The following is a 21115-nucleotide window of genomic DNA, read 5'->3' as shown; positions in this document are numbered from 1 at the left end:
CTCGTCTGGCGGAGCTGCTGCTCGCCGCCGCGTCCATCCTGGCGGAAATCAGCTCGTCGGCTGGAGCGGAGACGGCGGCGGACATTCTACAGGGTCGCCCCGCAGATTCCCGCCAAAATGACTTGGCGATTCCCGCCATTTCATCGGCGTCGACTTTTGGCGGGAACGGCGACCGCCACGTGGCGGCGGTTCTCCAAGCGCGCCCTCTTACGTCATCAACGCGCGCTGCGGACCGCCATCAGTCATCCACCATTGGGGCCGCCATTTTACACACCGACGGAGCGGCGGGAAGGAACCACGACGCGGAGGACGACTTCATTTTTCAACAGCGCCTCCCCGCATTGTCAGCCTTTAAGGCGGAAGGCGGGGACTGGGGCTAATTTCAGCGCAGGTTTTTGGCGCATCAGGAGATGTCTGCCTGGTCCGATGCTACGGCGCACTGCCTGCCATGTTGGACGACAACGTGCTCGCGGCCTTCATGTCTGCTCGGAGGTCGGACCGCTCCACGCTGAAGGCAGCGCTGGGTCTCATGGCCAAGGTCTACGGACCTCCCTTGGCGTGCCGCCATCATTTTTATGCGAGGCGGAAGGCGGACACGGAGACCGCGCTCGCCTATCGCACGGCGTTGCTGGCTCTCGCCGATGCTGCATTCCCTCGGATGGACGAGGAGGGCCAGGATGCGATGGTTTTGGAGCAGCTGCTTAAGTTGGCGCAGGACCTGGGGGTCCCCATCAACACGGCCGACGAGATCGACATTTCGTCCTTACGGGTCGCTACGAGTATACAAGCGCACGAGGTCCTTCAACGCAAACAGGGGATCGTCTGTAACGCTGCCGTGGCCTCAGCTCCGGGTCCGGTGATCACCGAACCCCAAGTCGTCGGTCCGCGAGAGGAGGCGTTCGCCGCGGAACAACCAGGGGACTGGAGGTCGGGGGGTCGGTCGCCTCTGCGATCGGCCCGCAAGCTGGAGCAACCGAGATCACCGACGACCCTCATCACGTGCTATAACTGCGGCCTCCGGGGCCACGTGGCGTCCGGTTGCCGCGCTCTCCGTCAGCGCGCCATAGGATCTCGGCTGGACGACGACCAAGGCCCCAAGGCATCTCTACAAACCCCGGCAAGTCGCGGCACCTCACACGCTCGGCCCACACACTCGACACGCATGGGCCGTTGCGGGGCGACGGAGGAGGGCCGGTTAGGGTTCGGGGATTCGGTTCGGCGAGGGGGTTTCGGCCGGGACTGGGGAGACATTAAATGGTCGGAGTTGGGGCACAGAATTGTGGCTGCTTCAGCGGGTTCATCCGTCGTCGCGGGTTCTATTCATGGGGTCGAGGTCAGGGTATTGGTGGACACGGGGGCGTCGGCGACTATTATATCGGACCTCATTTATAACATTCTCCCCGTACAATGCCGTCCGCTGCTCCCAGTGGATGTGCCATTTTTCGCCGCAAATGGGGGATCGTTGGGCATTATCGGTCAGATTAGGGCGTCCATTTGCATTGGAGATATCAAATTGTCGGGACCCGTTTTCGTTTCGTCTTCTTTGGCGGTTCCTTGTCTATTGGGCACTGATTTTTTGGCTAAGATGCCCATTAAAATTCTAATCGATCAGCGTTGCATTGAACTACCATCGGGTCGCCGTATTTCATTTTTGACGAACCCTACTGAGATTCGGACGGCGTGCGCCACGATACAAGCGTTGGCGACGCAGACCGTGCACGTGCCCCCGGGTTCACAGATGCTAATTCCCCTCCGGTTGCGGAAACCATGGGTGGAGGGGACTTTGGAACAAGGCATGCTTTTGGGTCCTTCTAACAGGGCTGTCGGGGGGGTCGATTTGTCGGTGGCTCACACTTTGGTTCGGGTGGACAAGGATCCGTTTGTAATGGTTTTAAATGCTGGGTCGCGGCCAGCCGTCATTCAGCAGGGTACCGTGCTGGCTCACGCGGCGCGGGTTCCTGCGGAGGAGCGGCTGGTTGCGCACGTTGATCCGAGCCCCACGCAAAACATTGAACCAAGAGAGGACCTTGAATGGGTCCATTCGCTGTGCGCGGGCTCGGACGATTTGTCAGGTGTGCAGTTGGGTGCGCTGCGCGAGTTACTCATGGAATTCTCTGATGTGTTCAGTAAACATAAATATGACATTGGGTGTACGGATTTGTTGTGCCACCACATTGGCACGGGCGATGCGGCGCCGGTCAGGCTAAATCCCTTCCGACTGAGTCCTGCGGAGAAGGTACATGTTCAGTCGGCCGTTAACGATATGCTTGAAGCCGACATTATTTTGCCTTCCTCCAGTCCTTGGGGAGCACCTATTGTGCTGGTTAAGAAGCAAGACGGGTCCTTGCGATTTTGCGTAGATTTCCGTCGCCTGAATAAGATCTCTGTGGCTGACGCGTATCCGCTCCCCAGGATGGACGAGTCCCTCGATGCATTGTCTGGTGCGCGATATTTTTCGACTCTTGATTTATTATCGGGATTCTGGCAGTTGCCACTCGACGAAGAGTCTAAACCTAAGACAGCATTTCAGACTCCAGGGGGCTTGTTCCAGTTTAACCGGTTACCCATGGGACTTCACTCCTCTCCAGCGACGTTTCAGCGTCTTATGGAGTTGGTTTTGTCGGGCTTGCAATGGGAGACGTGCTTGATTTACCTTGACGATGTCATTGTTTTCAGTAGAACATTTGAGGAACACCTCCAGCGATTGAGAGGGGTGTTCTTGCGAATGCGATCGGCTAAATTGAAATTTAAACCGGCCAAATGCCACCTTTTTCGTAAGTCCGTTAGATACTTGGGTCACATTGTCGACTCTTCGGGGATCTCTACCGATCCCGCGAAGACGGACTGTGTCAGTTCATGGCCGACACCCACGTCAGTTGCAGACGTGCGCAGTTTCATCGGTTTTGCTTCGTATTACCGCCGATTCGTTGAGCACTTCGCCACTATTGCAAAACCCTTGCACGCTCTAACGGCGAAAGGTGTGAAGTTCCGATGGGGACCGGAGGAGGAGGCCGCGTTCTGCTCCCTCCGGGACGCCTTGGTGGGTGCCCCACCCTTGCGTTATCCGGATTTTGCGAGTCCCTTCTTGCTAGATACGGATGCTAGCAACACGGGCATTGGGGGGGTACTGTCCCAGGTCGTTGGGGGAGTCGAAAGGGTGGTCGCTTATGGTAGCAGGGTGTTGTCTCCAGCGGAGCAGCGCTACTGCGTCACCCGTCGTGAACTGCTCGCCATTGTATTTTTTGTACAACAGTTCAGACCGTATCTCTATGGTCGTCACTTTACGGTCCGGACGGATCACGCGGCGCTACAGTATTCGTTGAGGGTCGCCCAGCCCTCGGGCCAATTGTCACGGTGGTTGGAAGTCCTCCAAGACTATCAGTTCACGACCACGTACCGTAAGGGGTTGCGACACACAAATGCCGATGCCCTGTCGCGATTGTTGCCTTGTCAGAAATGTGCGTGTCTATCGGGATCGGCGCGCTGTAAACCGCCGGTTGGGGAAGATAGGGGGGCATTGGTTACGACCGCGGACACACCAATCGGGGATGTTCCCGCTACCTCTCAGGATCGGGACTCGCTGCTCTCACTGTCGCTGAGTGAGTGGGGCCGCCTCCAAATGGCGGACAGCTCCCTGCTAGCGTTGCGCCGCAGGGTGGGAGGTCCTAACGAGGACCAGGAGCGAACTGGCTCCTATGTACTTAAACAGGGCATGTTGATGAGATGGGACAGTTTGTCCCGGCGGCATGCACTGGTGGTGCCTTCTGCTGTGAGGGGGAAAGTTGTTTTGGCCGCACACGAACGCCTCTTGCATTTGGGGGTAAACAAAACGCTTGCCCTGCTTCAGCGTGATTATTATTGGCCGGGAATGGGGGGTGACGTGGTAAATATTCTGAAGGGATGCGTTGAGTGTGCCAGGCGGAAACCACCGCCCGTGGCAGCTAATCCACCGCTGCAATCCATTCAAGTCTCGCGCACTAACGAGCTTGTTGCGCTCAATATTCTGGGGCCCTTTCCAGTCACGCCTAGGGGTAATAAGTACCTGTTGGTGGGGGTCGAATATTTTACCCGGTGGCCTATGGCGTGGCCACTCGCCAACCAGTCGGCGGCGGCTGTGACGGACGCCTTTGTCCAGGGCTACGTCCTGGACAAGGGGGCTCCCGAACGCCTGCTGACCGACCAAGGGAAAATTTTTTCAAGTAAATTGCTGCAAGAGGTGTGCGATCTGTTGGGCACTAAGAAGGTGCGTACTTCCCCGTACCACCCGCAGACGGACGGGATGGTGGAGAGACTCCACAAGACCTTGACTTCTATGCTGTGCCAGCGGGTGTGTGAGGCACATGTTGATTGGGACCTGCAGGTCCCGGGGGTCCTCGCCGCGTATAGAATGGCCCCCCATGCAGCCACGGGGTTTTCCCCATTCTATCTGATGTACGGTCGGGAAGCCGACCCGCCAATGGAAACGCAGCTTGGCCTGTCCGCACCACGACCTAATTCTAAATTGGCAGAACATATTAAATTTAATATTCATAAGCTGACAGAGGCAAGGGAGGCCACACGGCTTAATTCGCGGGCTCGCCAAATTGCTAACGAGCGGTTGCGTGCACGAAAGGTGTCCGTGCACGACTGGAGACCGGGTGACAGGGCCTGGCTGCATTGCCCTCAGGCGCCTTTGGCTACGTCGCCTAAGTTGTTGAAGCCATGGCGGGGACCCATGGGGAAAGCGACGGTGGTACGTCCACCCCTCCCGACTGAAACCGTTCTCGCCTCCATATGGCCTCCCCTTGTGTCGTGAGGGCCGAGCATGTGACGTGACCGACGACCCAAAGGGGAAAATGTCCTTGCCTGATCCTCACATGCTTCCGCCTGATCTCCTCCCAGGTCTCTCGGAACTGACAGCTGCCGACCACCGGCGGCCGGATCTTCGCGGCGGGGCCGGTCCTTTCAGGCCTGGCCCGCGCCGTCTAGAGCAACCGGAACCACCGGACGGTCGTCAGCGTCCCGTCCCATATGACGGACCGGCCAGACGGACTCGCGCCAAGGCGCGCTACTTTTCATGACCTACCATGTGAGGAGTCGAGGAAGTTGGAGCGCCTCGTCGCTGCGGTAGTCACGGGGACGCCGGGCGCGTTCATTTTCTGGAAATCACTTTTATTATGTTGTTCGTCGGGCTGTATATAGCTTTTTATAAGGCGTTGTGTGTTATTGTTGACTTTTCTTGTGTTAATTGTCAAATTGTACATAGGTTGCTGTTGTGTTGTTGTTGTGTTACGGGGCACACTGGGGGGGTGGGGGTTTTGTTGTGTTAACGGTGTGTGAGGTTGTTGGTTAGCAGCCGGGACGGCTGCGAGCTATGTGGGGGGGGGTGATGTAGTGGCGATACGCGCTGGGGTAGCGATCAGGTGCCAGCGCGTCGGGATTGGATGTGTGTGTGGTGACGCGCGCTGACGGTGAGGGATCAGGGGTCAGCGCGGGATCGTGTGTTGTGTGGTGCTGATTGGCTGGGTGCCGGTGACGCGCTGGTGTGGGAGTGATCGGGTGGCAGCGCGGCGTGATTGGGTGATGAGTGGAAACACGCGCTGGGGGAAAGCGGATCGTAGAGATAGCGCGTCGTGATTGGTTCACTAAGGAGCGAGGCTCGCATCGAGGTCCGCATCCGCTCCGTCTCCCGGGAGGAGGGACTATATAAGGTGATGCGCACAGGCGCACGGGGAGAGTGTAACCAGCGAAGACTGATGACGGAGAGGAAGAGACAGGGCCCTGCGGTACCCAGTCCCGCTGTCCTGTGAGGACCCGGACTCGGTGTAACCCAGAGGCGGAGTGTAGGGGGAGCATGCAGTGTCAGCATGCGGAGTGTGTAGCCAGAGAGCTAGAGTCTACATGAGACGAGTGATGTGTGTAGCCAGAGAGCTAGAGTCTACACGAGACGAGTGACGTGTGTAGCCAGAGAGCTAGAGTCTACACGAGACGAGTGGAGTGTGTAGCCAGAGGCATAGGGTCTACACGAGACGAGTGATGTGTGTAGCCAGAGGCCTAGAGTCTACACGAGTTAAGTACAGAGTGTAGCCAGAGAGAGAGAGTCTACACGAGTTAAGTAAAGTGGGTCGTCGGAAGAATAGAGACCACACGTTGTATTGTGACAAGTCAAGATTTAATAAAAAGTGTGTTACCCGTCAAGAAGTTTCCTGCCGTCATTTCCGATACTTCACATACATTACCGAATGCATACACACATTTCTGCTTAAACAAGATTGTAAGCGCAACAAAAGTGGAAATTTCCAGCCTCAGGCATTAGCTGTCTCAGCACGACGTAATTTACCCACAGGGGGATTCACACAGCAGAGGTAATGCAGCTTTCATCAAGGGACAATCCTTGGGTCTCTCTACACTGCACATGGCTACTGCTCGCACAAGCACCAGTAGCCTATCTCATTTATACTGAAAAAAAAATGTTATGCACGGATATCAGCTTGTAATCATCATTGAGAAAAATTAATTTATTCAGCCAAAATAGTCACATTAATTACTATTTTTAAAATGTTGTGTACTATATAACAACAAGATGAATATATATTTTAATAACAATGCATTCGAAACGTGTTTTTTTATGTTAACATTTGATGATATTTTTATATCCCGGATATAGATTTTTTGAAAGTTAGGCACACACAAACACCGACATGAGAAACCATTCTGAAACCCATGTAAACACACGTGATAATTACAATGACAGTAGAAGCTGAATCTCAGCACACCGCGTGCCAGCAAGCCCAAGTGTGCTTAGTATCAGAAGTTGTTGCTTGGTTTCCTTCACGAGAGTAATGCACAGATGTGTTGCTCGAATCAGAATTGTGTTCATAGAGATAAAGGTGCGGCCCTGCAATTTATTTCTCACGCCACTGCCGGCTGGAATGACCTCGGCTAGAGTATATGGCCTACTCTTCCACACGGATTTAAACGTCTTGGAAGAGGTTGGAGTACCGTCACCACACTTCATCCCACCACATGTGACATGCCAGTTGACTGTGGTGGCAGAGTTATTTCATAAACGTACCCGTTGTGACCTGCGGATTGTGCATATATAAGGTGTGCTAATGTCCAACATCTATTGTAACAATTGTCATAATCAAACTCTTACACACAGACAGAGAGACCTGAGCATGCAAGTGCATATCCATACAAATACTCGAGAATGATGAAGACAACTCAGCCAACCTGTTGAAGATAGTTGACAAATTTGCACATGAAGTCACCAAACACCCAGCTTGGCAGTGGGTAAAGTGTGGCCGTGAATGGAACGCAGCAGACCAGAAAAATGATGTCCGTGCCAGCCAGGTTTACTAAAGCAAGAGAGAGAGAGAAACAATGAAAATAATATTACATTGTGTGTCACAACAACCCATGTGCAATTAGTTGTGGTAAATACTTAGAAATGACAGATGGAATCAGAGCATCTATAATTGTCGTTGCAGACGCTGCAAAATGACACACCCAATGCATTTTCATGAGACACAGACGAGATATACGGTACAGCGCTTACACATGTATATGTGCAGCTCGTGGTCAATCCACTGGGTCTCTACACTGCACATGGCAACTGCCCACAAAAAAAAACCATCAGTAGCCTGTTATTTATACAGAAACATTTATAAAGTGACGACAAAGCCCAAGAAACAGGGATACACTTCTCATCATTCCTCAGCCAGAATATTAACAAACATTACAATTATAATATTCCGTGCTATAGCAAAACAAGATAAATAGGTATGTAAATGACAATGTATGAGAACATTTTTTTTTAATGATAACATTTAAACTCACGTGTGCGTACCATTTTATATCGCGGATACATATTGAAAGTTAAGCCGTGTAGGCTAAGGGTTGTTTTGGCCACTAATCTGCTCAGTGAGTGTTGGTGAAGGTAGGGAGATGTTGACTAGTACTATATACGGCCTCGACATTCGTGAGGGGTTTTCTCTTGAAAATCTGCGCAAAAAATTCAAATTCAAGAATGAATATTCTACGTTTGTATTTGTGTTTAGGTTTCTCGTGTCCGACTGAACATATGGGAGAAAATTAAAATGTTTCCTAACATTAATCCTGCAATGTACACATGAATAGCATCCGTACGCTTAATTCAATAGTGCAATAATGCACGTAGATAACAACACAATAAAATGTAATAATTAAAATTAAAACATCAATAAATTATGCTGCAAATTTGGTATTTACCGCATAAACAAACGCAATGCTCATTCGAATGTTAATGACATGCCATCAAGGCGTCCGTATGGCTCATCCATCCCGCACGCACCAAGGCGTCCACTCGTTGAGGACGAGTCATAGGGACGATTCGATGCATGCGATGATGTCTGCACATCTGCGGTTTGCATGAGCGTGTCGAGTGTGAGATACACAATGTAGGGTTATTGAACTTCTTACGCACCGTATGTAGCCAACCGTGCTAAATGGAGGTGTGGGGGAAGGACAACAAACCAAACACAAAAAGCAGTTCTCAAGAAATTCGTTTTCAAGTGGCTTCCTCATATCAGAAGGAAGAGCGTTTTCGACGGCCGCGGAAGCGCATCGGAAAACGCACGAGGCAATAACCGTCTTCATTTGTTCGATGGTTAGCCAAATGCTGCTGCGAGGATGACCGGAGTTTGTGTGATGCTTTATGCTCCTTGACGAGATCAGCAATGTATCGTGGTTTACTTGTGGCAAGCACCTTGTGTGTAACGAGTGCGACCTTAACACATTCCTGCGGAGGGAGCTGGTAGGAACGTTGGGTTGCTCGGTCAATGGCCAGGGTCAACGGCGGCGTGGTGTATTCCGCAAATATGCCCGACAGTGAGGGCGGGCACAAGCCAGCGTGAGTAGGTTAAACGTTGAGTTTTATAAGGGCACCGCGGGGTGACCAGCCCCTCCCCACCCAGCCCCACCCCTCCCACCCCCCACCCAGCCCCACCCTCCCCACCCAGCCCCTCCCCACCTTCCCCACCCAGCCCCTCCCCACCCTCCCCACTCAGCCCCTCTCCACCCTCCCCTCCCCACCCAGCCCCACCCTCCCCACCCAGCCCCTCCCTGCACGAAGGACGGACACAATACTCCCCTGGGGGCTGGTGTAACCAGGAGGTTCCTACCAGTATAATGTATTCGTTCGGCAACTAGAAGCCAATGCAGCTCAGCGAGCACTAGACGGACACGGTCAGATCAACAGTGGCTTGGTTGTGCACACACGAACGCCACAAATAATCACTTCGCAAGTGCCCCCCCCCCCCACGATGGCATGTCGCCAAATAGGGAATAGTCGAGGGGGAAAGGCGCGAAACTTGAACTGGTATGCAAATATAAAATCGCAAATCACATTTCGCAAAAAGAAAAATCCGCGAATGAAGAGGGTTTCATTGGATTCTTCTGCACTGCCATCTGCTGCCCTGAATCCCCACGACATCTGTCTTAGTATTGTAAACGCTGGTCACCCTTACAAGCATTATCCAGGCTTCAACCTTATCATCCTCTTGAGATATGATGGGATCGGGTGCATTCCGCGTGACCTGCTCACAGGCAAGGATTATGCTTATCCACAGCAACCGTTAATGGACTTCACATTGTTGATTCACGCTCTGAGTGTCACATTGCTCAAATGAGCCCACATCTTTTCTTTTCTCTATAGAAAGCGTCTAAACCTCTGGACAGAAGAGTACAAAAGCACCTCCTTAGCTACACGGAGGGCTGATTGTAGAGCTCACATCATGCTTTTCAACTAATCTTGAACGAGCTCATACTGTGCCTGCCTGCCGATCCTTAACATGGTAACTCTCTTAATGACGATTCAATATATCCACGGTATAAAATAATGTTGCCATTGGAGACTTTGCCTAGCGAAAACTCGATACACTGGTTGTGTTTTTTGGAACTGCAGTATATATCACGACAATTTACATACACACACACATTCACTTATTTATCCAGGCCACCCACATTTAGTTGTAGGGAATTTTTTCAGGAGGGTCCTGCATTTGGTTTTTATTTGAAGATTTTTTTTCAGCCAAATTATGCGTGTTTATACGTCTGGGATGAAACCGGAACACCACGAGCGTGAGCGGGCAACACTCTTTCTCCGTAGAGATGGAAATATATGGTGTTTAGTCCACTTGCTGTATTGCCTTCTGCTGAGTCAGCTCCTCGACTCCCATGGGAACGGAGTTTTGCAACATTTGTGCGGTGATTCACCAATCCCCTACATCTGTAGTGCTGGATTACAGGCGTGCGTGGCCATCACCGCGACCAATTGTGCTAAAAAAAATAGCCCAATTTTGCAGCCCTGGTCCAGAACCAGTGTTCGAAATTCCACCTTCCCATGACAGGTGCTATAACGATCACTGTTGCCCAGAGGTGGGACAAAGTCATTGTTATACAAGTCCAAGTCGAGTCGCAAGTCATCAAATTCATGACTCGAGTCTGACTCGAGTCCAAGTCACATGACTCGAGTCCACATCTCATAGGTGGGACAAAGTCATTGTTATGCAAGTCCAAGTCGAGTCGCAAGTCATCAAATTCATGACTCGAGTCTGACTCGAGTCCAAGTCACATGACTCGAGTCCACACCTCTGCTGTTGCCTCTCAACTTCAAAATGGCCCTTGTGGAATCGATCATAATGGTACGAGGGGCTAATTCGACGTGTTTGAACTCATAACAATTGTGAGCGGAGGAGGGCCCTGGGCTTGCATGAATATTGCATCGTCTAGTAACAATGTCCTTTTGGATTCCGACGGCCACCACAATTTGCGATCATCGAATCTTTCCTTTGAACACATTTACACATCCAACACCAGACGACCTCGGCAAGAACGCACGAATACACGTGGGGTTATTGAGGGAAAGGTGCAGGTCACATTTGCTGGCGGCGGTCTCAAATTGCTGCAAAGCATTCGGGATGCTGCATTTAAATAAACCCAGACGTGCGATATAAATGAGAGTCGTGTGAGTTCAGTGCTGTATACTAATTGTCGTCTGTACCATGGAGGCATGATAATGACTAAAAAACGTGACCTCGTAGGCTATTTATGCCACCACCGACATGTAAACAAGCTCGTGCTTATTCCACCAGGGTGTGGCGGTGTTGCCCCCACTGCTCCATCAACTGAGCAACCTGCGCTCAATTCCAGGCCACGGCTGACATCGGTGGAGAGTCATATCCGAAGCAATTCCAGGTGTCCCTCCTTAACCAACACGCGCTGACCAGCATGATGAAGTATGGCGGATTGACAAATGGGCTGTACATGTACCGACGCTGCGGGGTTGGTGGATCACGGATACGTTGACCCATAAAATGCGCGAGTGACGGCAGTACAGCAAGCTGGTTTATGGTACTTGTTATTGCCCGGTGAGCGTGGTTTTCTCCAAACACTTCGATTTATTTGCGCCAGAGGCGGATAAAGATTGTTTTGTTTAAATAGGGCACTACGTTAACAACAGGTTTTTTTTATTTGGGTAAACATAAATTAAATACGGTCTCGAGGAGGGGGCGTGGGGGGAAGGGGTACGATCGCCTGGCCTCATCGCCCCCTACCGCCCTTGGGTCCGCCAACTGATTTGCACTTGGGTTAAAATCGGTTAATTTTTAAGTGTTTTTGGTCTCCGACGGAAATAATCGGCAAGCACATTTTTTGCATCCCTAAATAATTAGTGAAAGCAGTGTTACATTTACACAAGGCCGTAGCCATGGAGTCAACATTGGGGAGGACCAAATCTTCCAGGGGGTCTAGGGGTCCCCCCCCCCAGAAAAAAAAAATCTAAATTTGAAAACGAATTTCCTGCCTAAAATATGAAAAAAATTACTAACACATGGGATGCACTTTTTTATTTATTTTTTACAATAATGTCTAATAGTATATTTTATTACATTGCTTTTTTACCTTTTCTTGTTTCATTGGATGTGTAGTGGTGGTATTGACGTGCGCCGACTGTGACAGTGATGGATCACGGGGCGGCGCGGGGTGCGGGGTTGGGCACGCGTTGTGGGCGTGGTGTGGACGCGCGCGCCGGGAGTGACAGATGACGGGGCGGCGCGGCGTGAGTGGTGAGGCACGATGAGATGGGGGAAAAGAGGATCGTAGCCAGCGCCCGGCGATTGGTCGAATAAGTGGGTGCTCGCAGCGACGTCCGCAGGTGGGGTATAAAGGGGGACGCGCGAGAGCACTCGGGGAGAGTTACCCAGTTGAAGACCCGAAGACGGAGCTGAAGACTTAGTCGCTAAGTGGATGTTGGTCATCCGAGTAGCTCAGTGGCGTTAGTCGCCGAGTAGCTAAGTGGATGTTAGTCATCCGAATAGCTCAGTGGCGTTAGTCGCCGAGTAGCTAAGTGGATGTTAGTCATCCGAGTAGCTCAGTGGCGTTAGTCGCCGAGTAGCTAAGTGGATGTTGGTCATCCGAGTAGCTCAGTGGGCGTTAGTCGCCAAGTGGCTAAGTGGGTGGTTGTCACCCGAGTACTAAGTGGATGTTGGTCATCCGAGTAGCCCAGTGGCGTTAGTCGCCGAGTAGCTAAGTGGATGTTGGTCATCCGAGTAGCTCAGTGGGCGTTAGTCGCCAAGTAGCTAAGTGGGTGTTTGTCACCCGAGTACTAAGTGGATGTTGGTCATCCGAGTAGCTCAGTGGGCGTTAGTCGCCAAGTAGCTAAGTGGGTGTTTGTCACCCGAGATACAAGTAGGTGTTAGTCACCTGTAACCAAGTTTGATAAAATAAAGAGTGTGTTACCCGTGAAGTCGTCTCCCGCCGAGTTACTACATTACAACTGGCGTCAGAAGTAAACCTGTCTTCAAGAAGTATGGACACAAGGAAGACTACCCGTACCCACGAGCGAGGTCGGGATGACGACGGCGTACCGGGGACACCGACCTCGGGAGTAGAGGACGAGGAGTTGCCGCCGATGCAGCACTTCGCGGTGATGGCCGACGCTCCGCTTGCCTCCGACACCGGCCTCCAGGACGCGCACGCCCGCTTGGCGGAGTTGCTACTCGCCGCCGCCGCTGTCTTGGCCGACATCTCCGTTCCGGCGAGCGGAAAAACGGCTGCGGGGGTCGTGGAGGAAGCGACGGTGGAGGATTCCCGCCAAAGGGCGCTTCGCGCCAAAAGCCTGGAAGTTGCCGCCGTTTTTGGGGGGCCGCCACCGATTGGCGGGAAAGACGGACGCCACGTGGCCGGACACCTCCGCGCAGCGCAGCCCACGTCATCGGCGCGCGCCGGAGCCCTCCATTTTGCGCCTGACAACCGAGCCGACATTTTACACAACTCCAGCGGAGCGCGGGAAAATCTCTCCGACGTCGACGACGATCGGGTCCTCCAGCAAAGATTGCCCGCGCTGTCGGCGTTCAAGGCGGATGGGGGCGACTGGGGAGCCTTCCAACGAAGGTTCCTCGCTCATCAGGAGATGTCGGGGTGGTCCGACACCACTGCCCTGCGTGCGTTGCCAGCGATGCTTGACGACGACGCGCTTGCAGCCTTCACATCTGCTGCAAGGTCGTCCCGCTCTACGCTCCAGGCCGCACTACACCTGATGGCGAAGGTGTTCGGGCCGCCCTCCACGTGCCGCCACCAGTTCTACGATCGGCGGAAGGTGGCTGGGGAAACGACGCTAGCCTACCGCACGGCACTGCTCGCCTTGGCGGACGCGGCTTTTCCCCGCATGGATAAGGAGGGGAAGGACGCCATGGTGACGGAGCAGCTGCTGGTGTTGGCCCACGAGTTGGGGGTCCCCATCAACGTGGCAGACGAGATGGAGATCTGCTCCCTGGCGATCGCCACGAGCATTCACGCGTACGAGGTCCTCAAACGCAAGCCGGGGGTCGTCTGCAAATGGCCGGGGAATGCGGCACTGGCCGCCACGATCGCCGAACCTCAGCCAGCTGCGGTGCAGGAGCGGGGCTTCGCTGCATCGTGTCCGGGGGAGTGGAGAACGGGAGGTCGTTCGCCCACACGTTCGCCCCGCAAGCTGGAGCAACCGAAACCTACGACGTCCGTCGTCTGCTACAACTGCGGCCTTCGGGGTCACGTCGCAGCCGGGTGCCGGGCCCCGCGTCCGCGCGCCGCAGGACCACGTCGGGACGACGACCAGGGCCACAAGTCATCCCAACAAAACCCGGCAAGTCGCGGCACCTCACACGTTCGGTCCACAAACACGGCACATTCGGGTCGCCGCTTCGCGGTGGGGGGTTCGCGGCTGGGTGCCGGGGGTTCAATTCGGCGAGGGGGGTCCGTACGCGGCCCGCAAGCAGTCGAGTGGTCCGAATTGGCCCACAGGATCGTGGCTGCGTCAGCCGGGTCGTCCGTGGTAACGGGGTTCATTGACGGGGTTGAGGTCCGGGTGCTTGTTGACACGGGTGCATCGGCCACCATCATCTCGGACCTTATTTATAACATTCTTCCCGTCCAAAGTAGACCCCTTCTGCCAGTAGACGTGCCATTTTATGCGGCGAATGGGGGATCCCTGGGGATCATCGGCCAGATTCGGGCGACTATTTGCATTGGGGACATTAAATTAGCGGGCCCTATTTTTGTATCATCATCGCTGGCCGTTCCCTGTTTGCTAGGTACGGACTTTTTGTCAAAAATGCCCATCAAAATTCTTATTGATCAGGCCTGCATAGAGCTTCCGTCAGGTCGGCGGGTTGCCTTCTTGTCGAGCCCTATCAAAGTGCGCACGGTTTGTGCGACGGTGCAGGCGCTGGCGACTCACACTGTACGGGTACCCCCGGGATCGCAAATGTTAGTACCCCTTCGGTTCAGGAAGCCACTCGAGGTGGGTGCGGAGGCACAGGGGGTGCTGTTGGGGCCGTCAAACAGAGCCAGTAAGGGCCTCGACTTAGCGGTTGCTCAAACCGTGGTGAGAGGGGACAGTGAGCCGTTCGTAATGGTCCTGAATACGGGGTCGCGGCCGGCCGTAATTGCGCAGGGAACGGTGCTGGCTCACGCCGCGCCGCTGCCCGTTGAGGAACGGCTCGTGGCTCAAGCAGATTTTACTGTCGAGTCGCATCCTCAAAGTGATGAGGGGACTGAGTGGTTGGACTTGCTGTGTGCGGGTTCTGCTAACTTGTCCGGGGTGCAATTGGGAGCATTGAGGGGTTTGCTCATCGAGTTTGCTGACGTATTCAGCAAACATAAGTACGATATCGGCTGCACTGACCTGTTGCGCCACCACATAGCTACAGGGGACGCGGCCCCTATTCGTCAGAATCCCTTCCGGCTCAGCCCGGCCGAGAAGGAACATGTGCAATCGGCGGTTAATGATATGTTGGCGGCCGATATCATTTCGCCCTCTTCTAGTCCGTGGGGTGCTCCTATTGTCCTAGTAAAGAAACAGGATGGGTCCTTGCGGTTTTGTGTCGATTTCCGCCGCTTAAACAAAATCTCGATGGCGGATGCGTATCCGCTCCCCAGGATGGATGAGTCGCTGGATGCCTTGGCGGGAGCGCAGTTTTTTTCCACACTCGATCTGCTTTCTGGATTTTGGCAATTGCCACTCGATAACGAGTCTAAACCTAAAACTGCTTTCCGGACACCTGGGGGCCTTTTTGAATTCAACCGTTTGCCCATGGGCTTACATTCCGCTCCCGCCACGTTCCAGAGACTCATGGAATTGGTTTTGTCGGGCCTCCAATGGGATACCTGTTTGATTTATCTTGACGATATTATCGTCTTTAGTCGGACTTTCGAGGAGCACCTCCAGCGACTGAGAGCGGTGTTCCTCAGGATGCGTTCCGCTAAGCTTAAATTTAAACCGGCTAAATGTTTTCTGCTTCGGGAATCGGTCAGGTATTTGGGCCATATCGTGAGTCGTTCAGGGATCTCGACGGACCCTGCTAAGACGCATTGCGTCAGCTCATGGCCAACGCCAACCTCGGTCACGGAGGTTCGTAGTTTCATTGGTTTTGCCTCCTATTACCGTCGTTTTGTCAAGCAATTTGCCACCATAGCCAAGCCCCTGCACGCTTTGACGGCTAAGGGTGTGAGGTTTCACTGGGGGGCAGAGGAGGAGGATGCGTTCTGCTCCCTCCGTGACGCTTTGGTGCAGGCTCCCCCCTTGTGTTACCCCGATTTCACACAACCGTTTTTGCTTGACACGGACGCCAGCAATACGGGTATCGGGGGGGTGCTCTCACAGTTGGTCGGGGGGGTTGAACGGGTGGTCGCCTACGGTAGTAGGGTTCTTTCCCCCGCGGAACAACGCTATTGCGTAACTCGTCGTGAATTGTTAGCCATTGTGTTTTTTACACAGCAATTCAGGCCGTATCTTTACGGCCGTCATTTTACGGTCCGGACGGACCATGCGGCTCTACAATACGCTATGCGCGTGGCGCAGCCATCGGGCCAATTGTCCCGATGGTTGGAGGTCCTTCAAGACTACCAATTCACGACGATTTACCGCAAGGGGTTGCGGCACTCAAACGCGGACGCCTTGTCGCGGTTGCCGCCGTGCACGGACTGCACATGTTTGTTGGGATCAGCGCGGTGCAAACCCCCGGTCGCCGGCACCCCGGGAGTTGCGCTCGCCGCCACTGACACCCCGGGAGAGGACGCCCCCACGGGGAGGGATTCGCTGTTGTCGTTGCCCCTCATTGAGTGGGGCCGCCTCCAGATGTCCGACAGCTCCCTACTTACGCTGCGTCGGAAAGTTGGCGCTCCCGAACAAGGGGAGGCGCGGGTCGGTTCCTGGGTGTGCAGACAGGGCCTGTTGATGAGGTGGGACAACATGTCCCGGCGTCACGTGCTCGTTGTGCCTGTTGCTATGCGGGGTAGGGTTGTTCTGGCAGCTCATGAACGGCTCATGCATCTGGGTTTTCACAAAACGCTCGCCCTAATCCAGCGAGACTATTATTGGCCGGGGATGGGTAACGACGTGGCGAATATTCTTAAGGGATGCGTAGGGTGCGCCAAAAGGAAACCGCCACCATTGGCAGCTAATCCACCGCTGCAATCCATTCAGGTTTCGCGTATAAACGAATTGGTAGCGTTGGACATCTTGGGGCCCTTTCCGGTTACACCAAGGGGAAATAGGTTCCTGCTGGTTGGCGTGGAATACTTCACCCGATGGCCTATGGCATGGCCGCTCGCCAACCAGTCGGCTGCGGCGGTGGCGGACGCCTTTGTCCAGGGTTATGTGTTGGACAAGGGCGCCCCCGAACGCTTGCTGACGGATCAAGGGAAGAATTTTTCGAGCGTTTTGTTGCGCGAGGTGTGCGACCTGTTGGGTACAAAGAAAGTGCGTACTTCCCCCTACCACCCGCAGACTGACGGGATGGTTGAGCGTCTGAACAGAACGATTACGTCTATGTTGTGCCAACAGGTCTGCGACGATCAGGTTGATTGGGACTTACAGGTGCCGGGGGTACTCGCGGCCTATCGAATGGCCCCTCATGCGGCGACAGGGTTTTCCCCATTTTTTCTTATGTATGGGCGGGAGGCCGATCCGGCCATGGACGTCCAACTGGGGATTTCCCAGCCACGTGCAAAATCTAAATTGGCAGACCACATCAAATTTAATATCGCCAAATTGACTGAAGCGCGGGAGGGGGCAAGGTTGAATTCGCGGTCGCGGCAAATGGCAAACGAGAAATTGCATGAGCGGAGGGTGCATACGCATGATTGGAAACCAGGCGATAAGGCCTGGCTGCATTGTCCACATGCACCGTTGGCTACGTCCCCCAAGTTGTTGAGACCTTGGAGGAGACCGGTGGAAATTGTGCGGGTTGCACGGCCCCAGAGTATACAGATTAAATGGGGGAAACGCCGTTGGTATGTGCACCCCTCCCGACTGAAGCCCTATGCGGCACCGTGTGACCCCGTTCTGTGCCGTGACGACCGGGCGTGTGATGTGACCGTCGACTCGGGGAGGGAGGTGTCGCAGGCTGATCCTCACGTGTCTCCACCTGACCCACCCCCAGGTGCCTCGGGCTTGACGGCTGCTGACCGTCGAGAGCCTGAACCCCGGGGCACGCACGAGTCCTCGATGCCTGGCCGATGTCTTCCTGAACCGCCGGCACCACCGGACGTTCAACCGCGTCTGGTGCCGTACGACGGACCGGCAAGGCGGACTCGGGCTAGGTCTCAACAATTTTCATGAGGACGGTTTTTTTGTGCTCTACACCGAGCTCGCCCGGTGTTCCCCTCTGCCGGGGTAATGTCCCGTTGTAGGGACGCTCGGAAGAAAAGGGGACACTGCACGAGTCGAAAGAAAAAAAAAAAATTTCCATTTATTTTTTTTGTATACACATTGCTATTGTCACTCGCCGGTTTGTATATATTGTTCTATTGTCGCGGTGGCATTGGTTGAGGGTTGCGGATGGTGGTGTTCGCGTCGTGTTGTGTTGTTAGCTTAGTTGTTGTTCTTGTTGTTGTGTTGTGTTACGGGGCACACAGGGAGGGTTTGTATATTTTTGTAGCAGCCGGGGCGGCTGCGAGCTATGTGGTAGGGGGTGATGTAGTGGTGGTATTGACGTGCGCCGACTGTGACAGTGATGGATCACGGGGCGGCGCGGGGTGCGGGGTTGGGCACGCGTTGTGGGCGTGGTGTGGACGCGCGCGCCGGGAGTGACAGATGACGGGGCGGCGCGGCGTGAGTGGTGAGGCACGATGAGATGGGGGAAAAGAGGATCGTAGCCAGCGCCCGGCGATTGGTCGAATAAGTGGGTGCTCGCAGCGACGTCCGCAGGTGGGGTATAAAGGGGGACGCGCGAGAGCACTCGGGGAGAGTTACCCAGTTGAAGACCCGAAGACGGAGCTGAAGACTTAGTCGCTAAGTGGATGTTGGTCATCCGAGTAGCTCAGTGGCGTTAGTCGCCGAGTAGCTAAGTGGATGTTAGTCATCCGAATAGCTCAGTGGCGTTAGTCGCCGAGTAGCTAAGTGGATGTTAGTCATCCGAGTAGCTCAGTGGCGTTAGTCGCCGAGTAGCTAAGTGGATGTTGGTCATCCGAGTAGCTCAGTGGGCGTTAGTCGCCAAGTGGCTAAGTGGGTGGTTGTCACCCGAGTACTAAGTGGATGTTGGTCATCCGAGTAGCCCAGTGGCGTTAGTCGCCGAGTAGCTAAGTGGATGTTGGTCATCCGAGTAGCTCAGTGGGCGTTAGTCGCCAAGTAGCTAAGTGGGTGTTTGTCACCCGAGTACTAAGTGGATGTTGGTCATCCGAGTAGCTCAGTGGGCGTTAGTCGCCAAGTAGCTAAGTGGGTGTTTGTCACCCGAGATACAAGTAGGTGTTAGTCACCTGTAACCAAGTTTGATAAAATAAAGAGTGTGTTACCCGTGAAGTCGTCTCCCGCCGAGTTACTACATTACAGATGTAATGGCAGAGATTAGGGATTAATAAAGTACAACCATAACCACAATAATATAAACAGAAATATATGCATTGTTATATGAAGACAAGTCCAGATATTGTGGCAAAGGTTTAGCAAATTGTTGTTTTTATTTACATAGCATAGCAATTTTTTTTCAATATATTGGGGGGGACATTTTGAGCATATTAAATATTGGGGATGTCCCCCCCCCAATATATATTATAATAACGTCCTTGCATTTACATCATGGGACCTCCTTTGTCAGTACCAAAATATGAGAATAGAGAAGGCGTTGTACGCCTTTTGGCGTCTTCTGGTCTAACACAGTTTTAAGACGAAGAAAGCTGTCTCTGGTGTGGTATTGTGGTTAATGCAGACATGATTCCTTGTAAAAGGTTTCAGTTTGGTGTTTTAACATCTTAACACCTGTTTTGTTGTCAGAAAAAAGGGGAAAACCTATTCTCAGTGTTACATTTTTTTACAGAGAGTTTCCAACAATTAATCATTCAATTACATTGTAGTCTTTTATGTTGAAATACTTTTTTACGTGCTGGGGTGGAGCGGTGGCGCAGTAGACTACGGTTCGATATACGAAAGTGATGAATGATATATGAACCTGTCCTGGGCGTCTCTCTCCTTCACCAACCCGAACTGAGCAGCGTGGTGAAGTATGATCCAACTACCCCACGTTCGACGCGGCACAGGGAGGCCTTCACTGCTGGGTGAAGGCCACCCGACGCTTGTCGATTTTGAGAGCTGTTGGACCATACTTTACAATGCTGGTCAGTGCGGGTGGATGAAGGGTTGGGAGCGCACATAACCTGTTCAACCCGTTCATATAGCACTCGTCACGGATGCGAGGCACGGCCGGGACTCTAACACAAATTCGCGAGTTCATGGCCGAGTGCGCTACCCACTGAGCCACCTCTCTCTCCTCCTCAGGATTGCTGAATGGATGAGCATTGTCATAAAAAAGACAAAAATCCCCCGTATAGCCTTAACAGACTGTTACTGTAAGCGAGTACCTATGAAGGCCGGCACGGCACACGAGTGGGTGGGTGACCAACACCAAGCCCGGCTGCCATTGTATCCCCTGTCGCGATGTTTACACATCGCATCAGGTACTCAGTTGAGGCTGAGTCGACCTAGGGGAGACCGAGGACCGATTTAGATAATCGTCACTGTGTTGGTCATAAGCAGGAATCGAACTCGGGTCGTCGGGTTCGTAGCACAGCGCGCTAACCATGCTATACGACAACGGTCGCTGACACATGTATGGTGCACATGCTAGGCGTTCGCGTGCGCATACCCACCTATGAAGAAGTTGGTGACTGTGCGCATCTGTCGGTTCTTCGTGATGACGAAAATCACCAAAGAATTGCCCACCAGTCCCACGAGCATGATGAGAGCGAAAAGAAGAGGTACAAGCCACGCGTCCGTCATGAAGGGCATTTCTCCACCCCGTGTGACGTTCATGAGGATGCCACGAAGCCGAGACGCATTCACAGCGCTCACGTTAAACGCGGGACCCATATCACAATGGGGCTCTTGATTTCCAATTCCTGTACAGCAACAACGACACCAACAACTCTACCGCCAAGTGTTTTTAACTTGAAATCGAAAGGTGCTTTGTTTATTTAGTGCGTTGTTAAATACTCAAACACTGCTGGCTCCGAAACGCGCCGGTGAGCACCCACATGCGCACGCATGCACGCTGTATAAGCATAGTTTTAGAAGCAACCTTGCACGACAGATTACAGTGATCGAATTTAGTTATGTAGACTT

At 53.3% G+C, this 21115-nt stretch overlaps 1 protein-coding gene across 1 annotated transcript in view; it reads right to left on the bottom strand.

Annotated features, from left to right (window-relative positions):
- Positions 1–20887, bottom strand: part of LOC144941232 (G-protein coupled receptor 54-like) — a 28615-nt gene extending 7728 nt beyond the window's left edge. Inside the window, exons 1-2 of the mRNA XM_078867852.1 lie at positions 20644–20887; positions 7216–7340 (exon numbers count right to left, since the gene is read on the bottom strand). Coding sequence (XP_078723978.1) covers positions 7216–7340; positions 20644–20863 — 345 coding nt within the window. The 5' untranslated portion in view covers positions 20864–20887. The remainder of the gene's footprint in view (positions 1–7215; positions 7341–20643) is intronic.
- Between the last annotated feature and the right edge of the window lie 228 nt (positions 20888–21115).

The sequence above is a fragment of the Lampetra fluviatilis genome, chromosome 24 (genome assembly GCF_964198595.1).
Source record: "Lampetra fluviatilis chromosome 24, kcLamFluv1.1, whole genome shotgun sequence".
Taxonomy (NCBI): Eukaryota; Metazoa; Chordata; class Hyperoartia; order Petromyzontiformes; family Petromyzontidae; genus Lampetra; species Lampetra fluviatilis.
This window is presented reverse-complemented; position numbering and strand designations above follow the sequence as displayed.